The 20,691-nt window shown below is 38.8% G+C and overlaps 1 protein-coding gene across 1 annotated transcript; it reads right to left on the bottom strand.

The window, feature by feature from the left end:
- LOC149171508 (protein unc-13 homolog) lies at positions 1 to 20,345 on the bottom strand. Its single transcript, XM_089426007.1, has 2 exons — positions 20,171 to 20,345; positions 1 to 932 (listed from the first exon to the last, which is right to left on the bottom strand). The coding sequence occupies exons 1-2, from the start codon at positions 20,343 to 20,345 to the stop codon at positions 1 to 3; spliced, it is 1,107 nt and encodes a 368-aa protein (XP_089282133.1).
- Positions 20,346 to 20,691: the final 346 nt, after the last annotated feature.

The following is a 20,691-nucleotide window of genomic DNA, read 5'->3' as shown; positions in this document are numbered from 1 at the left end:
TTATGTGAAGAGCTGCTTTTTGAATGATCTCCTCCTTGAATCCACTTGTTCCATCATCTGTGCAAAAGCAGTGCGCAGTGAGGAATGAATATACATATCAATCCTGTTTCGAGCTACATCCACTTCTTTTCTCTTGCGTCTATACTCATGTGAAATGTCATCAACCAAAACTCTTGCAGCTGCGACTGCTACAGAAATAACACTCTCCATAAATCCAACACTAGTGGACTGAAAAGTCTCATGATAAGCAAGAAGCCTCTTTTCTGCCCACCCTTGAATTGCACTCAGAGTAGAACTTAGTACCTTGACATACAACGGATCCTTGACTGTCTTGGCATCCTTGGCAACCTCAACCAATTGGTTTTCTGCTGCTCCAAGCAGATCAGTATCAATTTGACCTGTTATCAAAAATTGTTGGAATATAACCCATGTGAAGCAAATATTGTGAAGCATTTGATTAATGCCCAACAAAGCCCAAGTTTTCTTCATCATCTCCATCAATTCATCAATTTCATCAATAACAACTGTTTCTTCTCCACTATCAAAGCAGGCTCTAAGAAGCATTTGATATAGCCATAGATTTAGTGGAAACCCATCTGCCCAATGACAGGTCTCTGGTGTGGATCCATCGGTTGATCTCCAAGCAAGGCTCATAACTGCACTACGCAATGCTTGCATTGCCTCAGAGTTCCTTCCTGTTTCAATAGGTTTCTCCTCAGCTCCTCGTACAATCTGCCGAAGTCGTTGAGCAGCAGCATCAGATCTTTCAAGCAGAACAGCAGGATGTAACAGGAGGCCAGCCTCTAGTATCAATAAATTTCTCCTCTGCCACACTAGATATTCCTGGGCATCTGAGAAATCAGAGGACTTGAATTGCTGCAACAACTCCAGTGGGAGCACTATCGATTCCACACGCTTCCCAAGCTGTCCAGCTGAAATTCTTAAAAATAAGGAGAAATAAGGTAATTTTTAACAGAGGTGCAATTTTTTTTTTGGAGAGATAAAGTGATAATTGGAATTCTTTGAGAGAAATTCTTTTTTGTAATCCAAAGTAATATTTTACTTTGAGAGTGAGTGAGTGCAGGTAGTTTTTTTGAAGACATTTTCTTCTTTCAAAAATTCTAGAACTCTGATTCCGTGAAGATGTTGTGAAGCTGAACGCTTATGTACTCCAAAATTTAATAAAGACATATTATTTGTGGTGATTGTGTCCTAGATCCACCCGAAATTGAATAAGGGGATCTTAGGTACACGAAGAGTGTGTTGATGATGGTGCATGCTTCATGTTTTTTACTTATGATTTGTGTCTAGTTTTGACACATAAATGATCGCATTTACCACACACATAAAGTTCAATGCAAGCAAGCACAACACTTGTAACAGAATAGCGTCAAGGAAGGACAATTGAACTCGACACTTGCATCTGTGCAAATACAACTCATAATCATAGATTGTCAACATCAACATTCTACATCAACAAGCAAATTCACTTAATCAAGTTAAAGCATTTCAAAGCAAAGTCTACATCAACATTCTTGCAAACAAATTTAAGAACTTGTGAATCAAATTCCAATTACATTGCATTGTACGGGTGCATTCTTGGTTGAAACCGACACCCATGTTTTGATTTGATCAGAAGTCAAGCACGTCAATTCTCTTCAACTTAGTCAAATTAAGACAAGTGAATTCCTTGTTTTATGTGAGTCATTCAAACCATTGTAAGCTTTTTGGGTGCATTTTCGACAGTGTTCGACACCCTTCCTTTAAAGCACAATCAAGTGAGTCCATGAGTTTTAACTCCTTGAAAGAACTATCACAGCAACCAAAACAAGTTCAACTCTAACAAGTTGAGTTCGTCATCAAGCGAGCGTGGCTATTCATTCACGTGAGCGTTCACACAAACGCGATCGTCATCAAGCGAGCGTGCCATTCAAGTCCCATAGCAAGCGAGCCTGTCATCCAAGTAACAAAATCAAGTGCAACAGTTCAAAGCACAACATCTACAACAAGAGAGCCTGACTTCAAGTGAGCAAGTTCAGATGGCGCAGCATATTCAGTTATTAAACATTCTTCACAGTTTGATCATCTCCAGTGATGAAGACATGGTGCACGTCAGCAAAGAAACTCTTGCTGATATTTCACGGCATCTACAGCAAACACATGAAACCATTGAGTTTCTTCAGCTTGAGTCCCAACTTCAAAGGAATGAATTGCAAGAAAAGAGTGATACTTTCAAGTCTTTGAACCATCCAGATGATAAGTCATTCATCCCAACAACTTCAAGTGTCGAAGTTGTTCATGAGCAAATTTCTTCCAAACCCATCATCAAGCCCTGGGAAGAGATTCAAAATAACAAGAATCGACGAGGCTTAGGATATGTTCCTGATGACACCAACTTACAAATCCCAGATTATTCCAAGCCAATTAAGTTTGTGAGTGCAGGATTTCTTGAACCACTCACCTCAGCAGGTTCTGCGAAAGTTGCCGACAAACAGAATTGCACGCAACCTAAAGTTGAAGTTCAACCAAAGTGTTCTCATTGTCAAAGAACTGGTCATATGGAAGATCAATGTTTTGATCTCCATCCGTGTTGCCATTGTGGCAAGCCCAATCATTCTTCAGAAAGATGTCGCAACCAACAAAAATCAGCCAGATTGAAGATACATTATGAATGGATTGATCCTTGGGAATGGTCATCCACAGTCAAACGATTGTCTCAGTTCTACAACCGACTACAATCCCACATAGTGCAGCCAGCAGTGAACAGATGACGGTACTCTCATGCAGTTGAATGAGGGAGTACAACAGTGAAACTCTCCTACACCTGAAGGGGGGGAGTTCAAATATATTTTGGAGAAGATTGTCTCTCCTTTCAGCTGACAAAGGGGGGAAGGTAAATGTCAATGAAATTGACAAGTGGTTGTCAGACTGAAAGTCTCGACAACATCAGCGAAGTAGCCGGTGGGCATCTTCATCAGCAGCCAGTGGGCATCTTCATCAGCCAGTGGGCATCAGCAAATTCGCCGGTGGGCAATCGACAACGAAAGAAACAGTGAGCAGCTTTCATCATAGCAAAAACAACATTGAGTTGTTTTTCGACATCTTCAGCCAGTGGGCAATCATCATCAGCAAACACGCCAGTGGGCGTTCATCAAATTGTGTTAATGGACACCGGATGCTATTTTCAAGCAAAGGACAGTTGGATCCTTTTGTAGCTTGGCACATGATGGAGTTGTCAAGCGTCCCTCTGAGATGAATCAGTCATGCAGCTGGCTCAGTCTCTTCATTTTGCGGTTTGTTCAGCATCCAGATTTGGCGGTTTTTTCAGGCAATGTTTTTGAGGATCAACATGAGAACTTGGAAGATGGTTCCTCGTTCTTATTTTGGATTTATCATTGAAGGGGGGAATGTTAGCCTCTCTCATAAAACAATAATAAATCCAAAAATAAATTAATTAATTAAAAATTCCAAGTTAGGAATTTGTGCCTAACTCTTGGGTTGTTCCTCTAAGATAGGAGTTAGTTTAGGTAACTCCTATATTGGTGTGTCTGGTGAGAAATTATCTCAACCAAAGGAGAAATTATCTCAACCAAAGGTGTCTAAGATAGCACGCACTATCTTGAGAACACTGTCTCTCATCTATTTATTTTTAACACTATATTCAATTATTTCTGTAATGTGTAATGTGTAATGAGAGAGAAGCATGAGGTTTCAGCCTTTTTCCACCATATTTTGTCTCTGATTTTTATGTGTGATTTATATATTTTTCTGAGTTAATGTCATTTTCATCATTTGGGTCTGAAACACCAATCCAACTAACACAAACAAATCTCCATCGTTGATCACCCGACTTGGATCCGACAGTCTTTGTAGATATCAGGTGGACAAGTAGCACGAGGGTTAACCACCCGATAAAGGTGGTTTTCTCTCACCTCCTCTCCGCAACATGTCACACGAAGAGTGGAATCAGGGGCCAACCTCAAAAAACTAGAAACCACTTGGACCCCGCCTAATATACCACTTGTGGTTTTTGAATCGCTCGTCTCGCGGAAAAGCATGCACGCTCTTTTCGCCAAGCGAAAACCATTAATCTAGTGCGGCGAGTGGTTCTTGAGCCTTCCTCCCATATTCTCAGTCAAACACCATCTAAGAAATATAAAAATGGACAACCAAACCTGTGGTACTTCCCAAGTTAGTCTTTTCACCACCCAACCGAAAGAAAACAGAGCTTTGGATTGCAGCCAAAACCAAAAAGGGCAGGCGGTTTAGGATTCTCCATCCTCCCGCCTGTCTCCTGAACCCCTCTGATCCATCTTGTTAATCCATAGCTCCATATCTACGTTCTCCTGATAGAGACAATCCTCCCACAGTTTTCCTGGAGGTAACAAATCCCAAGCATGCTGAGAATCCCTGTCCCTATTGATGACTCCTTCGTTCGCCAAACGATCTGCTAACATGTTAGCTTTCCTTTTGACATGGACAAATCTAATAGTTTTTAGGGTTTGCAGGTGGGAGTAGATACAGTGAAAGACCTGCAAAAGCTTTGAATGCTTCGACACTTTATCTGGAGAAGTTCCATTGCATAATTTCTTGGCCGCTCTAATGATCAATTCTGAATCTACTTCAATCATAACATTATGTGAATTTGAATCCACTAGGATTTCTAAGCATTGCTCTAACGCCATGAGCTCCACCATGTTATTAGTAGCCTTACCCAGGTGGCCATGGAAGATCGTCTTTCTTTGCCCCTCATGATCTCTTATGGCACCCCCAAGGCCAACTAATCCTGGGTTGCCCTTAGAAGCTCCATCTATATTAACCTTTAAGAAACCATAAGGAGGAGGCTTCCAAATGTTAACATCTGTATTTGTTTGGCTCACTCTCTTTATTATTCCATGTGGGCTTATGGACTGGAGACCCAAATGAAGTATAATACTCGCCTCTTGGGGCAGAGGAGGATCCTTAGGAAGTGTCCTCAACAAGCTTCTTACTGTATCTTTGAGCTCCCTTAGAATTTGGTCAATTATGTGTTCGGTCTTGCTTGTTTTGTTTTTGAAGATCCGACTATTGCGCTCTTTCCAAACATTCTAAATAGCAAAGCCTAGAACCAGAATCTGGGATTTATTAATAATATCATTCCTTGAGAAGTTCTTCCTCCAGTTCTTCAAAGTGTTGGATATGCTAAGTCTGTCCCTATCAATTTGTCTAAAGATCGAGGCCACCCAGTTCCACACATTGGATGTGAAAGGATAGAGGTTGAGAAGGTGTTCCATCGTTTCCTCATGTGAGCCACAGAGGTAACATTTGGAAGGAACATTGAAGCCTTCCTTAAAAGATTCTCCCAAGTTAAGATCTTCCTTTGATGCACTAGCGAGATAAATAACTTTATTTTCACCCAGTCGGGGCTTTGCCATAGTTTCTTCCAGACTTGATCAGGATTCAGATAGTTAAATCCCGTGACTTCCTGTTTAGCCTCTTTGAGGTTAAAGTTACCTTCTGTGTTCTTTCCCCATCTTAATTGGTCAGGTGAGGAGGAAACCAAAACCTTCTATGTTCTAGATCCTGGGTGAGAGTGTCTACTTGGGACTTTAGAGGAATCTCATCACTGTATCCTCAATCCTTTCAATTCCTCCATTTTCCACTATTCCTTTCCTGGTCCTAGAAGTCTTTTACCAAAATTAACCCTTTGTTATCTGTGTCACTCTTGAGAGCTGCTAATTCATCCTTACAAATTTTGGGTTCCTATTTCCAGTTGTCCTCCCAAAATCGAGCTAGGTTCCCTGCCTAGATTTCCCAGAAACAATGTTGCTGAAAAATACTTTTATTTTCCCAGGCAAGGTTCCAGATATGGGAGCCCCTGATTTGCCTTGACATTCTAATGTGATCCTTCTCCTGCCAATACTTGTCATACTTTTGTTTCCAAAGTTTAGCCCAGGGAGCAGTCAACTCCTTGATCCATCTCCACCAAAGTTTGGCTCCTGAAACTCTGCTGAAGGTTTCAAGATCATGAAGCCCCAAACCTCCATGGCTTTTGGGCTTGCAAAGCTTGTCCCAGGCTACTAAATCCCACTTCTTTTTCTCTTCCCCTCTGCCCCACAGAAAGTCACTTTGTATGCTCCTTATTTGCTGCTTAATGGCTTGAGGTGTAGGAAGAGCTGAAAACATGAAAATGGGAATGGTATGCAAGACCACCTGTGTGAGCACAAGGCGTCCTGCCAAATTTAGTGACCTGCATGTCCATTTTCTGACCTTGTCCTGAAGTTTATTTAATATTGACTCCCACACTTTCTCTCTTAGAGGTTTGTCAGTAAGAGGTATGACAAGATATTTGGAAGGTAGTTGTTCCCTTTGGAACCCAAGAATTCTGGTAATGTTTCTCTAAATAGCAATATTAGTGTTAAAGAAAAATACTTTGGACTTGTTGAGGCTTACCTCTATGCCTGCTGCCATAGAAAAGTCGTTTAAGATGTTTTTGATTGCTTTGGCTTCCCTGACTGTGGGTATGCCCTGCAACATTGTATCATCCACAAATTGTTGATGTGTGTTTGCTGCTCCATCCAAGGTGAGTTTGATACCCTAGATTTGTCCTTCAGCATTTTCCATTTTGATCACTCTACCTAGCCCTTCCATCATGAGAACGAAGAGGAACAGTGAGAGTGGATCTCCTTGTCTGAGTCCTCTGGAGGGTGTGAAGGTTCTTGATGGAGCTCCATTAAGCAGTATGGAAAAACTGGTCATGGTGACTAGTGCCATAGCCCATCTTATCCAATTTGGTCACAGCCATAGGCTCTTAGAATTGCTCTTATATAAGACCGATTTAGCTTATCATAGGCTTTAGCTAGGTCCAGCTGAATGATCATACCAGCTTGTTTGTTTCTTTCGAGAGAGTGTACCACCTTGATATAGTTGTATCCTTTGTTGCCGAGTGTTCTTGATCTGTGTATCCATTGTCTAATCAGTTGTGCCCTATTCGATGCTGTTTGGGTTGAGAACTATTGGTGTGAGCTATTCTGCAATGTCAAATCTGTCCAACAATGGTGGAAAATATGGATGAAGGTGATCTACATTGAACATTGGGTGAAATCCAAGTAGTGGGGGAATTCTATACTCCAAAGCATTGTTTTCCATAGCTTTGGTAATGGTGTAAGGACCATATCAGAGTGGTCTGAGCTTCCGATGGGCTCTTGTAAGGTGTTCTTTCTGTAAATGCAACCAGACTTTGTCGCCCACCTGAAACTTGTGTGGCACCCGATGTTGATCATGTCGCTACTTGTACTTGCCATTTTCCACAATGGAGCAGTGATATATCAGCCTGTTGGGTAGAGGTTCTCCAAGAGTCGGATCGAATGAATTATTGACTTGAAAGTGCAACAATACCCCTGTGGGTGAGGAGAAGATGTCCTTGTATTCTTTCATGACCATATCCACCTACTTCTGTTGTGTCGAGGAACCCTTCCCTGGGGCCATGGATGTGGCTACGATCTTCCCCTTACTTTGAGAGCGAACCAGAAAGAAAATAAATTTCCTAGTGTCGGAGATGATCTTACTACATTTCTTAGCGGAGATCAAAGAGGTGACAGTAGGTGGGGCTACCTTCAATATCCTGTATAACATATTTTCCAAATAAATAATCACAGAGTGAGTTCTAGACTCATATACAGCATGTCGCTTCCACATGTATGGATGTCGTAATAATAGATCACAAATGTCGAGAGGAGCAACATCACACGATACCTCATCTGTGAAGGGATTTATGTTGCAGGGAAGGCGACACTACTGGCTGACTCAGAGATTTCGTCCTTGGTGAAGCCACTCGATGTTGTACGTCTATAAGTGTGGTATGGTTAGTAGGCCCAACCACTTCATGACCTCTGTTGAAAAGAGGTTGTTTTGGATGCCACTGTCGATAATGAATTGCAGTGGAAAACCCTTCACCCACATTTGTGAGTGGAAAATATGCTTCCCCTCCTCTGGATCTTTGGGCTCATTCTTATGGATCTTGGTGATGGAAACAGTGGCGTTGGGCTCCACATCAATAATCTACTTCCCTTTGTCATTCCCTTTGTCGGGTTTTGACTCAGGGTCAGAACATGCATCTGATTCTGAAGCCTTCAACTCGGCCACCAATGACTACTTAGTCCGACACTCACTTGTGTTGTGAGTGGGGCTCTTATGGAAGTATCACCACTTTCTTATGTCCTTCTTTGACTTCGTGGTGACGTTCTTTTTTTGCAGCTTTGACGGGTTGTCTTCGGTCACCCCATCTTGGATTTGTCTTTTGTTCTTCGGATTCTCATATCCAATGTCTCTCTTCTTTTGTTTCTGCTCGATCTTAACAATGTATTGGTATGTTGTGCCAAGCGAGGAGATGTCCAGGAACTCCATCTCGTCCGGGATGTACTTGTGTAGGCAGCCACGATATTTCAGTACCAAATGCCACTCAAAATCCTTGATACCCAACTTTGTGCGAAGGGTATGAAAAATATTGGTAAACTCCAACACGTCTTGGTACCTTCCCTTCCATAGCATGGTCCACTTTATGTATTTATCCTCATAGCTTCCAACAATGTAATACTACTCCTTGACGGCATCCTGGAATGAATTCTAAGTGGGTGTGACAAAAAATATTGAGTCCGTACTATCATCCTTTTGCTCGCAATAGGTTTCCCACCAGTCCTTAACGTGGGGGGCGGCTTTGAGAAATGCAAAAGTGATCTTATCCCGGCTGGAAAAATCATGAACAGAAAAATATCCTTCCAATATATGTAGCCATTTATCTACGGCATCTGCATCTATCTGACCCTTAAATATGGGAATGTCAAAGTTGACTTCTACCTTTAAAGGTGTGGTGCTTCTAGAGTAGCTACTAGAAGTAGATGTGTCGCCCCTGGGTAGCCGTAGAATGATCTAGGCAAAGTTGTCCATCATCGCGTTCCATTGATGCTTGAGGGCTTCTTCGAGCAAGATTTTGATAGGATCTCTTGCCCCTCATCTTTCTTTTCATCGGCCATGGGAGGTTGTCAGGATTTGAGAGGTTGGTCTTGCATGGGTTCGACCAGTTCAAGCCCTAACTCCTTATATCCCGACCTCGTTGGGGACATGCAAAGGAAAACAGAGAAAGAGCAGACCACTATGATACCACTAATCTAGATTTAAACAAGGGTGCAACAAACTATAGACATAACTAAAAATACAAAGATGCAGCATAAATATCACTTCATTTCATTAATATCAAATATTGAAATATGCTTACAAAAAGAATGGAAATAAGACTAGCTCGGGTGATGGTGGCTTATCTATAAGAGGAGATGTGGATGCTACATGCCTCTAAACTGAGTTACAATGAGGCTCAAGGGAATTTTTATTATTGAACAATAAGAGAAAACTCTAAACAACTAAAACCCTAACCCGAGGAGATGTAACACCAAGAGTATATGGGCCCTGTTGGGGTTAGTTGGGCAGCTAACTTCCTAGGGTTATAACTTAATCATATTATATTTGTTTGATGTGCATGATACCTCGTTGGAAAGATCTCTCCAAGGAATACAACATCCAATGTGATTGCCATAGCAATCTCTAAGCAATTTTGCAAAAAAACATCGTTTAGGGCCTCAAAATGGCTCTGGAAGTTCAAGACCCAAAATATTGCCAAAAATAGTAAACTATGCTACAATTAAGGTAACTGAAAAACTGAAGAAAAAAATAGTGAGGGTCCAAGTCAAATAGGCAGGTGGCCACCAATATCCACCAGGATCAATGCCTACTTTCCTCCAAGATTTGAATTGAACATACAACCTTTTATAATTCAGTATTTACTTTCAGAAAATTTGTTGATTTCCATGTTCCAAGACGTATTTTATTTTATTGTATTTTAGTATTTATAGACCTTTATGCATTGGTGCAAAGAGTCCAAAACCAGTGAAGACTATAGACTTGGACGTTTTTAATCAATTTTGAAATGCCATCTATTTTCAATACCATTTCCCCTGCTCATGTGTGATGAATTGTGGCATTTATGTTAGTGCATGATTTTAACTACTTAATAAATGCCTTTGATTTTACTCTATGACTTGTGTTGTTTGATTCGAAATGAATATTTTATAATTCTGTTTAAGATTCCTTATGGCAATTTTGCAATTTACATCTTTTTATAATCATAAATTAAAAAATTGTAGATTTACTTATTGCTATTTGATCATTGCCTTACAATACCCATGTGTAGGCAAACTGGCTCTCCTATATGACATATAAATTGTTATTTATTTACCTTAAATTATGCATCTATAGATATTCCAGAAAATACTAAAAAATATGGTTGGATAGTATCAAAACCCGAATTTTTTTTTGAAGTTTTTATTTGAATCTTCAGCCAAAACTTATCTGTTCAATCTTTTGAATTCAATTCTAATTAGGAAATTAATTTTCATGATATTACATGCAGTGTTATTCTCATTTAAATCCTTTAATAGGTTGTATTTAGATTGATTAAATCATTGGTTAAATGTGCATTTGTAGTTGATATTGGTACATGCATAATGTACAGGAAATTGGAGCAAGTGTTTGATGAATAGAATTTAAAGATAACATATCTTGTTTCTGTATTGTAGATATATATGTTAACATTAATAGTTCACAAATTCAATGTATTGCGAAACCTTTTTCCTCTATATGTCAATATGCATATGGCAGTAGTAATTTTATAGTATAATCTTGTGAATCATTGATACATTGCTCTTGTTGAATGTTTCTAGTATCCAGGTGTTGTTTTAAGAAATTGGTAGCAGTATTCTCATTGAAAATCAAACAATTATAAAAAAATTGTACAATTTTTTTCTCATATTAGACATATCAAAACATGGGGCAAGTGTACAATTAAACCGTTGGAAATTTCGCGTTGTCTCGATAGCTAGTGGTTGAGAGTGTGTTGGCATTGATGTCAACCAGATTAGCATAGTGACTGGGAGACAAAGAGGAATCCTATGGTAGTTGAAGAATTTCGGTAGAGAATCATCATAGTAGTAGGCTTATTGAAAATCCATAAAATGATGACTATAGTGATTGGTATTCCAATCTCAAAAGGAATCCTATTGTAGCTACAGGATTCTCATAGAGAATCATCATAATAGCAGGCTTATTGGAAAAGCTATAAAATGATGGCTATGATGATTGGGAGTCTAGGAGGAATCACATGGTTGTTGCAGTGCTTTGTACAAAATCATCATAGTAGAAGACTTACTCGAGAAGCCATAAAATGATGACTATGGTGATTGGGAGTTTAGGATCCCAAGCACAAGAAGAAGATTCAACGGGTAAATAATGGTAGAAATTTTGTAGCCATTTTATAGGTAGAATATGGACTCAAAGCCTACATCTAACCCTCTCCATTTGAAAGTGCTATGAAATAGATTTCTAATAGTGTGTGGAAGCCTGCAAATGGCCTCTTGGATCAAACGTTATGGATTGTTGAAGTCAGGCTCTTGAGGTCCTAAGTAGGTCAAAATATTGGATGTCAGTAGAGCAGAAGGAAGAATATCCAAGATCAAAATATAATAATCCTAGAGCATAGCGCCATAGGAAGATTGAAATACTAATATCAAAGCAGGTCATATCGAGATATCAGAAGCTAGAGGCCATCAAAACATCAGAGCAAGAGGATATCAGAATATTGGAACGTTGAAGCCATCGGAACCTCATAATTTCTTAACATTTGAATTTTGAGAAATTACAATACACAGAGTTTCCTATATTGTTAAAGCATTGAGGTATGCGTAGTAGGATTAATAAAGGTCTTCATTACAAAACCAAGGCTTGAAGGGACCAATTCTCTACAATCCATTAACCAAGAAGGTCATAATCAACAGAGATGTGTTGTTCATGGAAGAGGAAGCATGGGATGGAAGTTTAGAGAAGACACAAAATGTCAAAGCATGTATACCACATGAGGATAAAAGGAATTAACAACAGTAAGTAATTCCTCAACAGTGATTCCCTCTACACCTATTCAAGCGCAAGAAATCAGGGAGCAAGGAACACCATCAACAAATAATAGGACAATGTCACGCAGTCAAGCAAGTGCTTCTCCAAGCATGCCGCAAAGCGCAACACCAAGTGACATATCAAGCCCATCCTCAGCAAGCACAAGAAGACCAAAATTTAGAAATTTAAATGAAATCTATGAGAAAAATGAAGTTTATAGCAGTGCTGGTCTGAATTCCTTATTTGCATTATTTTTTCATGTGGATAACCCAATCCATTTTGAAGATGCAGCCAAAGATGAAAAATGGGTTGCGACAATGGAGGAAGAAATAGAAGCAATAGATAATAATGACACATGGGAGTTAGTGGACTTGCTGCACGGAAAAGAAGTCATTGGAGTGAAGTGGGTCTATAAGACCAAGAGTAATGTCGACAGAAAAGTTGAAAGGCACAAAGCATGGCTACTTGTCAAAGGATACAAGCAGCAGCATGGAAGAGATTATGCAGAGACATTCACGCCAGTCATGAGGATGGAGACAGTGTGTATAGTTGTGGCGATTCTCGCATAACATAAATGGAAAGTGTATCAAATGGACGTAAAATCAACATTCTTGAATGGAGTGCTAAAAGAGGAAGTATATGTTGTGTAACTGCCTCATTATGAGGTAGAAGGCAAAGAAGACAAAGTGTATCGATTGAGGAAAGCTCTTTATGGGCTGAAGCAAGCACCACGTGCATGGTACAATAGGATAGATGCCTACTTGTTGGATAATGGTTTCGACAAATGTGACGAAGAGCCTACCCTCTACATCAAAGAGAGCAATGGTAAGATTCTCAATGTTTTCTTATATGTAGATGATTTGATTTTTACGGGGAGTGATGATTTACTCATTGCTGATTTCAAACAAGTCATGAGGAATGAATTTGAAATGACTGACTTGGCGTTGTTAAGATATTTTTTGGGCATAGAAGTGAAGAAAACAAAAAATCGAATTTTTATTTCTCAATCAAAGTATGTAGCAGACATTTTTGAGAGGTTTAATATGCAGAACAACAAGCCTGCGCCAACCTCAACTACCATGGAGTTGAAGTTGAGAAAAGAAGATTGCAGCAACAATGTCAATTCGACATTATATAAAAGTTTGATAGGAAGTTTGATGTATTTGACTGCCATTAGGCCGGATATAATGTATGCAGTGAGTTTGGTGTTGAGGTTCATGGAGACACCCAAGGAAATACATTGGCAAGCAACAAAAAGGATTCTAAGGTATGTCAATGGGAAAAAACAGTATGGTGTTTTGTACACCGCAACAAGTGATTTCAGGCTGGTTGGTTACACTAACAGTGATTGGGGAGGAAGTGTCGATGACAGAAAGAGCAAGTCATGATATGTTTTTCATTTGGGTTCTGGAGCCATTTCATGGGCCTCCAAGAAGTAGCTGATAGTTTCATTATCAACAGCAGAAGTTGAATATGTCACCGCAACAGCAGCAACATGTCAAGAAGTTTGGATGAGAACGATGTTGAGGGATCTTTGCCACGACCAAGAGGGAACAACAACTATTTTTTTGTGACAACACCTCAGCAATTGCATTATCAAAGAATTATGTCTTTCACAAGAGGACAAAACATATTGATGCTAAATATCATTTTATGAAAGAGTTGATTAACAATGATGAGATTGTGTTGCAGCACTGCAGGTCACAGGAATAATTTGTTGATATTTTCACAAATCCATTGGCACGTGAAAGTTTTGTTTATCTCAGAGACTATTTGGGAATTGCCAATGGAGGCAGTTGTGATTAAGGGGGAGTGTTGGAAATAATAATGCCAACCACCGCCTTAAACACACTGACAAACACTGTGCTTTCCCAATCAACTACTGCATGGTTGCGATTTTGTTTGTAGGGGAAAGGACTGAAGTTAGAGCAGAAGTACAACGTTGACCATTCCACAACATATCAGAGATTTTAAGGCATCTAATAAATTTTGGTAAATAGATATGGGAAAACATTTACTCCACGACTATTGCCCACACTCCACAACACCTGCAAGTTTAGAAAACCATTTACTATGTAAAATCGCCCATGTTGCGTATTAATTATTTTCTCTGTCATGTATTAATCTAAAATTGGTATGTTCAGATAAATATGGATGTGAAAGTCATTTTGTAATGTGGGGAAAGTTAGAGAGCGAGAGTCTGTGAGGTAGTGAGGAGAAAATCGTGGAGGAAATATTGGTGGGCACATGAAAACCAGCTTTACAGAGTTTTACAGACATTTATTCTGCAACCTCGGTGCTACGTAAATCGCAATAAGTCTTTTGTATTTTCACTTGGAGCTACAGCCTCCGTTTATCATGTGAATGTATTTTCCTATGTTTTATATTATAATCAAGAGTATGTTATGTTGCAATGTGGTCTTAAACATTCATGAGTAAATTTACCGCAACTCTTTTTTATTTTATTTTGTTTTTCCATGAGTTATTTCTTGTGTTTTATTAAGCCTCTGTGTAGTTAAGATTTTCGTGCCACAACATAAGACTTACCTTGACACAACTGAATTCTCATAAGACTTACCTTTCCGCAACATAATTCTGAGTGAGACTCCTCTCCTCTACCCCCGTAAAATTTTTCTAACAATAAATACAATTACAATATCATGGCTTATTTATGTGAATTAGTCCATATGACTAACCAACTACTTAGAAAGCCCCAACTGGTTAGAAATCTTGCTACTACTACAAGGCATAGGATCTACGTAATTAAGTATGGTTTACCGTTTCATAGGATCTACATAATTAATTCTGGTTTACGGTTTCATTGACTAGTGGTATACATGTAATTAATTTATGTTTTATTACTATTAGTGATAATATATAGCAAGAGGCAAATGCGTCAATTAGTAATTAATGTACTTTATAACCGTCTAACACCTTAAACCATGAAAATTTGAAACAAAAGAGTACTCTATATATCATTTCTTCTATCTAAGACTTCAACTACTTATGAATCACATTTTTTATATTTCTAATGCCAGCGAATATTTCTTCATGAATTTGCCACAATATATGAACACCCCTCAAAATATTCAAGTTATTTAACACTTCAACTACTAATCAGCCAAGTTTTTTTATATTTCCAATGCCAACAAATATTTCTTCATGAATTTTCCATAACATATGAACACCCGTCAAAATATTCAAGTTATTTAAGTAACACATGGACGAAATTTATAGGTTGAAATCGGAGGCAACCAAAGATTTGATAACGAGTGAATATTTTCTGGTGAGTTTGCTTTGTTGTGATGAGAAATTATATAGAGAATAGTAGATGCAACCTGCGCCTAATGCCCGTCCAGGTCTTGCCATATGAGCGTAGACCAAAAAGACAAAACCCATTACCATATTGAGATTATGAATCCTAATAATCTCAAGCCAGAGAGAGGCAGTCAAACTAGTTCCCTTAAACATAGATTCAATGCGACTATCTCAGGCAGGCTAGGGGCTGGGTGAGAGAATCAAATAGCTTCTGCAGAGAGAGACAGGAAACCGGCAACAATCCAAAGCTTTTTGATTCGGTTTTTCAAACCAAAAACACATTGTGGAAGCAATACACTGGCATCTAGACCGGAAACAGCATAGGAATTGCAGGCATCCACACCGAAATGAAGCGGTTTCCTGGTTTTGAGTTCCAATTCCTTCCTGCTCGGCTTCTAGCTTTCAGTGTCTCAATGGCAGTCGCTATCACTTCAATGTGAAATTTCAAAATTGCATAGGGATAAATATAGGTAAGGTCTTTACCTATATCCATGATCTAGCTAATATCTTTGGTAAAATCATGAGCAGAAAGCCAAAATTCCAACTTATTTTTGCATTCATAACTTAAGGGTTTTTTTTTTTTTTAATGAAACACAACTGTATATTTAATATTTCAAACAGAAATGCAAAATATGAAAAATATACATGGGTATATGTTGTAGAGCATTTGAAATTTCTCTAACATAACAATAACTATATAGTTTTCCTCATATCAGTCTGATTATTACATTTATCCATACATCAAAAATGTCAATAAGGCCGTATATAAAGCAAAAACAGGTTGTACTTGAACAAAACCTTGTAATATTCTCTTTGTTCTCAAAAATCTTCTTGTTTTGATGAGATTATTTTCATCAAAATAAAGATGTGTTTTTTCTATCGAATTTGATTGTTTTCTCAATAGTATACTCTGCACACCCTGCACAGAGGACCAAAATTGACTATTGAGGAAAAACATAAGGTAATGCTAAATGGAAACAAAAAAGTTCTGCACAAAATGCTTAAAAAGTTTATGCTGGAAGAAAGTAAAATTACTGCAGAAAAAAATTGCAAAATAAAACTACAAAAAAATTTAGGCTTTAAAATTGTTACATGTAGAAAATAAAAATTCTAATTTTTAGGCTTTAAATGACGCTGAAGTAGAAGAATAATCTATGATGGGCCTATGTTCTTAGCATCAATTTGCAAGAACACGACCTGGATTTTGAGTTTACCTAAGTAGCTAAAGTTGAATAGTGAAGACTGGTCGAAGTTGAGTAGCGAAGCCTTTTTCTAGCTTGCTTCCCTACTTTGATGTGACCTCTTTCCTGTGCCCTCTTATACCTTTCCCAGTTTGCTTCCTTGCTTTCATGTACCTTACTACCAACTTGTTTTCCTTTTCCTTGTGCCTTACTACCAACCTACTTGCATTTTCCTTGTGCCTTACTTCCAACTTGCTTGCCTTTGCTTGTTTGCTGATTTAATTCTATCATCCATCCCCACGTTGATCCCCACGCTAGGGAACGCCAGGATTGCAGCACTTACAAATTCAAAGCTAAGCTTTTCTAACGATAGTGTTGTTTTTTCCACCTTATCTCAACCTCTGCCACATTAACCTTGGCTATTTGATTAAGCAAATTAATATAGAAAATAGTTGGAATAACATAGAAAATTGTTGGCATGACGAGTTTATGTTTTGTGACAAGTGACCAAACTCTGAGAGGTGGTGGTATGTTTTATGATAGGTGGCCAAACTTTGAGAGGTGGTGGCAACAATAGATGAGAGGTGGCAGCAAGAGGTTGACACAATTGCATGACAACGAGATGAGTGAAACTTTGGTTCAATTGTGTTTCGATGCAAATTAATTTTACATAAAATGTTATGAACTAATGCTAGTCAAATCTAGCATTAGTCAACTTTGTCTTTTAGTTCATGTTTTAACTTTATCCTAAATTTATCTAAAAAGTGAGTTTTTCAAAATTTAATAGCTTGGAAAAAGGGTTTATAAAATATGAATGGAAAACCTTAGGTTAAAATTATTGTTTTAATGGAAAGTAATGTTGGGAGAGCGACATCGATCGCTATATACCTGCTATTTTCGAAAGGTATAATAAAAAGTTTCATAAGACTGTGTACGTGTGGCAGATTCAACTGAAGATTTGGTGAGTTCCCAAGGAGTGGTTCCAGATCTATTCAAAAACCTTATGAAACATTGTTTCAATAAAGCGAACCTTCTTTATTTGGGTTCGGAGAAGCCCATCCCCCTCCACCTCCTTGTTTCATATTGGATATTCCTTATAACCTACGTATCACTTTAGTTAGGTACCACTATACAAACTCGGATTATAGGGACGGACTGGGGAGGAAAGCCAAGCCTACTTGAATATTTGTTTTTAGACCTCATGTCACCGGTGAGCCAAGGTCTATAGCTTACAAAAGGGGGAGAGGGTATGGGATCCCAGCAAGTAATAAATAATCCCTATACTATTCTAAAAAAGAGAAAGTAAAAGAGAGAGTTCCTCCTTTATCTATAGAGTAAATGTGAAATCCAATAATGAAGTAGCGTATAAATATGTTGGATTTTCCTATGATCACGGCCCTTCCTATCGGCTACTAGTAATGTGGGCCTTCTCCCTTGGTTGTTTTTCACGGGGTAAGTGACGTAGGGATAACTCCTGCTTACACCCACAGTATGCATGTAAAATGCATAGCACATTTGTCCCAGGAATTTTAACTCACCATCGAGTCAAAATCTTCAACCATCAATGGTTAAGGCCCCTTATTAAACTCAACGGAATCATTCATTACAATAGCCCTGTCTTTCTTTTCCTTCTATCGGGACTCTATCCACCCTTATAAACCTTAGTTTAAACCTTACCCACACATTAGACCTTCATAACATTGTTGCCGCATATATATATAACCAAACCCCTTTCTAAACCTTGGTTATCTCGGAGGTACCACATAAAACCCCTCATCGGCACTATTTCTTATATTATAACCCTTTTATAATAGAATCACATAAAACATACATAACATACTTTTTCACACCTTTCCAAGCCTCTGCATGGTTCTCGAGATTACCTTTATCGCTATCACAATATCGGCTCCTCCACGGTCACACCACACACTCTACCTTCCACCTCCCATATGCGATAACCTTCCTGATCTCAAAAATTATACGTCTGCCATTATAACTCTGTTGGGTCTGTCTCATGGCTTCAATCCTTTCCACTATGCTCCACCTTCTCCAATCTCTGATCGCGCTTAATGCTTGATCTGGACCTCAAAAGGATTACTCCCACATCTATAAATCGTCGGGTCCGCCCATCAAAGCCTTCCTCTATACTCTGATCCAACTCCATATAACATTTGTGATCCGACTTAATCTCTGCCATTGATCTTTCGCCATCAGATCGACGGCTGATGTCCTTTCGTATTCACCAACTAGCCCGACAATCCTCCGCCATGGATCTGCACTCAACGGATCCAATGGTCCACGATGACTTCAGGTGAGACACAAGCACAGAGAAAACTCACCCGATAAAGCAGTTTCCTCTCTCCACTCTTGTGCTATGTGTCAACCAATGTGTGGAATCGAGTGATTACCCTTCAATACCACTTACTGATTATTCTCCTGCCGAAATATCACTTTCCTGTATAAAACCACTTTGTCACCGACTATCTTCCGTGCTCTTCCACCATGCAAATCAATCCTACCCGTTGATCTATAAGATCCAATGGTTGCTGTGCATCACCTCTTCACTTCTCTGCTCTTCTCCTTGCTTATGTTTTACGCTAATTTTCAGCGTTTCCTCTATGGTTCGGGTTTCCTCAAAGGTTCTCGTCCTTCCACTTCTGATGTTCAACACACTCCTGAGCTTGACCTCTGTGAATTCTCACATCGCAGTCTCTTCAGAGCTTCACTTTGATCCTTCAACTAGATTAGATGATCCATTATGATTCCTCCGAATCATTCTTCTCCCTCTGTGTAGTTCTACAGAACTCTGCCTGCAACCACTGTTACATAATACACAACTTACACGTAATTCAATCATTCAATATTCATTTTACACATCTATACGGTTCTGGAATAAACCTTTGTATACATAAATATGAACACTGATTACATGTCGAGACTCTCTGTCTCTCAGGCTTGATCTTCAATATCAGTGGCCTCTTCCCCTACACTGTGCCCATAGGCTTACATCTATACCAGAAAGGTTTTGTTGAACTAATTCTCGTTGAAACCCTTAATCTACTGAACTGACTCCTAAATTTCCTCTAAGTCCACTTCTAACTCAAGTTAATCCCTAAGAACTCTCTCTAGTTCCTCGAATCATGAAACTAACTTAAGAGTTATAATTGACTTCTAACTCTCTTGTCATTATTAACCACTCATGTTCTCCTTAATTCGAGAGCATTTACAACATCCTCACAACATCTAATTAATTCTTATCCTTCTAACTCAAAAGTGTAAATATTACATTAATTCATCACTTAGGAATCCAACTTCCTTAAAACACATGACCCCCTATGTCTACTAAAATACAATGATTTTCTCTTGGGTTGAATGCTCCTGCATCAGACTCCCAAAGTAGAAAATATTCATGATCTCTTGATCATGTGTTTTCATGTGTTGATAAAAACCTACAGAGTTCGAAACTTTAGTTTGTAGCTGCCCAAATGTCTTGCACCTTTGCTGCTGCTGTATTTCTATTGTCTTCTGTGTCATCTTCCTCTCCTTGTCAATCAAGTTCAAGTTTTGATTAATGATCCTTCCTGCTGCTATCATTTTCCTCCATATGGACAGTTTCATCATCAACTACCATAATTCTTCAATCTTTGTCTCCAGCACATCCTTGAACTGGTCCATACTCTACCATTCACTATTACCTCTTTCTCTCTGCTTCAGGTTGTTGCTGCTGTCCACCAACCCTTCAATCTGTTGTTGGTTACTTCCATTGTGTAATTGCTTATTCCTATATTGTTCTTCTACTTTTTCTCTTGCTCCAACTTTTTCTGCCCTAGATATTGTTGTAGTTACTACTTTAGGTACCACTGTAGACATTGCTTCCACCCAAACTTCCTAAATATCTTTAAGGATATCTTCGTATGCAACATCTAATTTCTGCATTGAATTCTGACTTTCCAGCATTCTCTCCAGCAATTGAGCATCTTTGTTCCATGGATTAAATTCTTCCACAAAATCTTCTTCTTTCATTTTTATTTGGCTGCTCATCTATGCCAAATTTCCTCCAGCATTTGCAACTAAACCTACATTCACAAAACATTTGTTAGAATAAAAAACATAAGGCTTCTGTGCCTTATCTTCCTTTGGCAACAATTCAGTTTGTTGCTCTGTTTCTTTCTCCTCTGTCAAGACATCAGTATGCTGATTCAAATTCTCAATAGAA

The sequence above is a fragment of the Pinus tabuliformis genome, chromosome 4_2 (genome assembly GCF_031772625.1).
Source record: "Pinus tabuliformis cultivar Carrire ecotype Pingquan chromosome 4_2, CPIR1, whole genome shotgun sequence".
NCBI classification, from domain to species: Eukaryota; Viridiplantae; Streptophyta; class Pinopsida; order Pinales; family Pinaceae; genus Pinus; species Pinus tabuliformis.
This window is presented reverse-complemented; position numbering and strand designations above follow the sequence as displayed.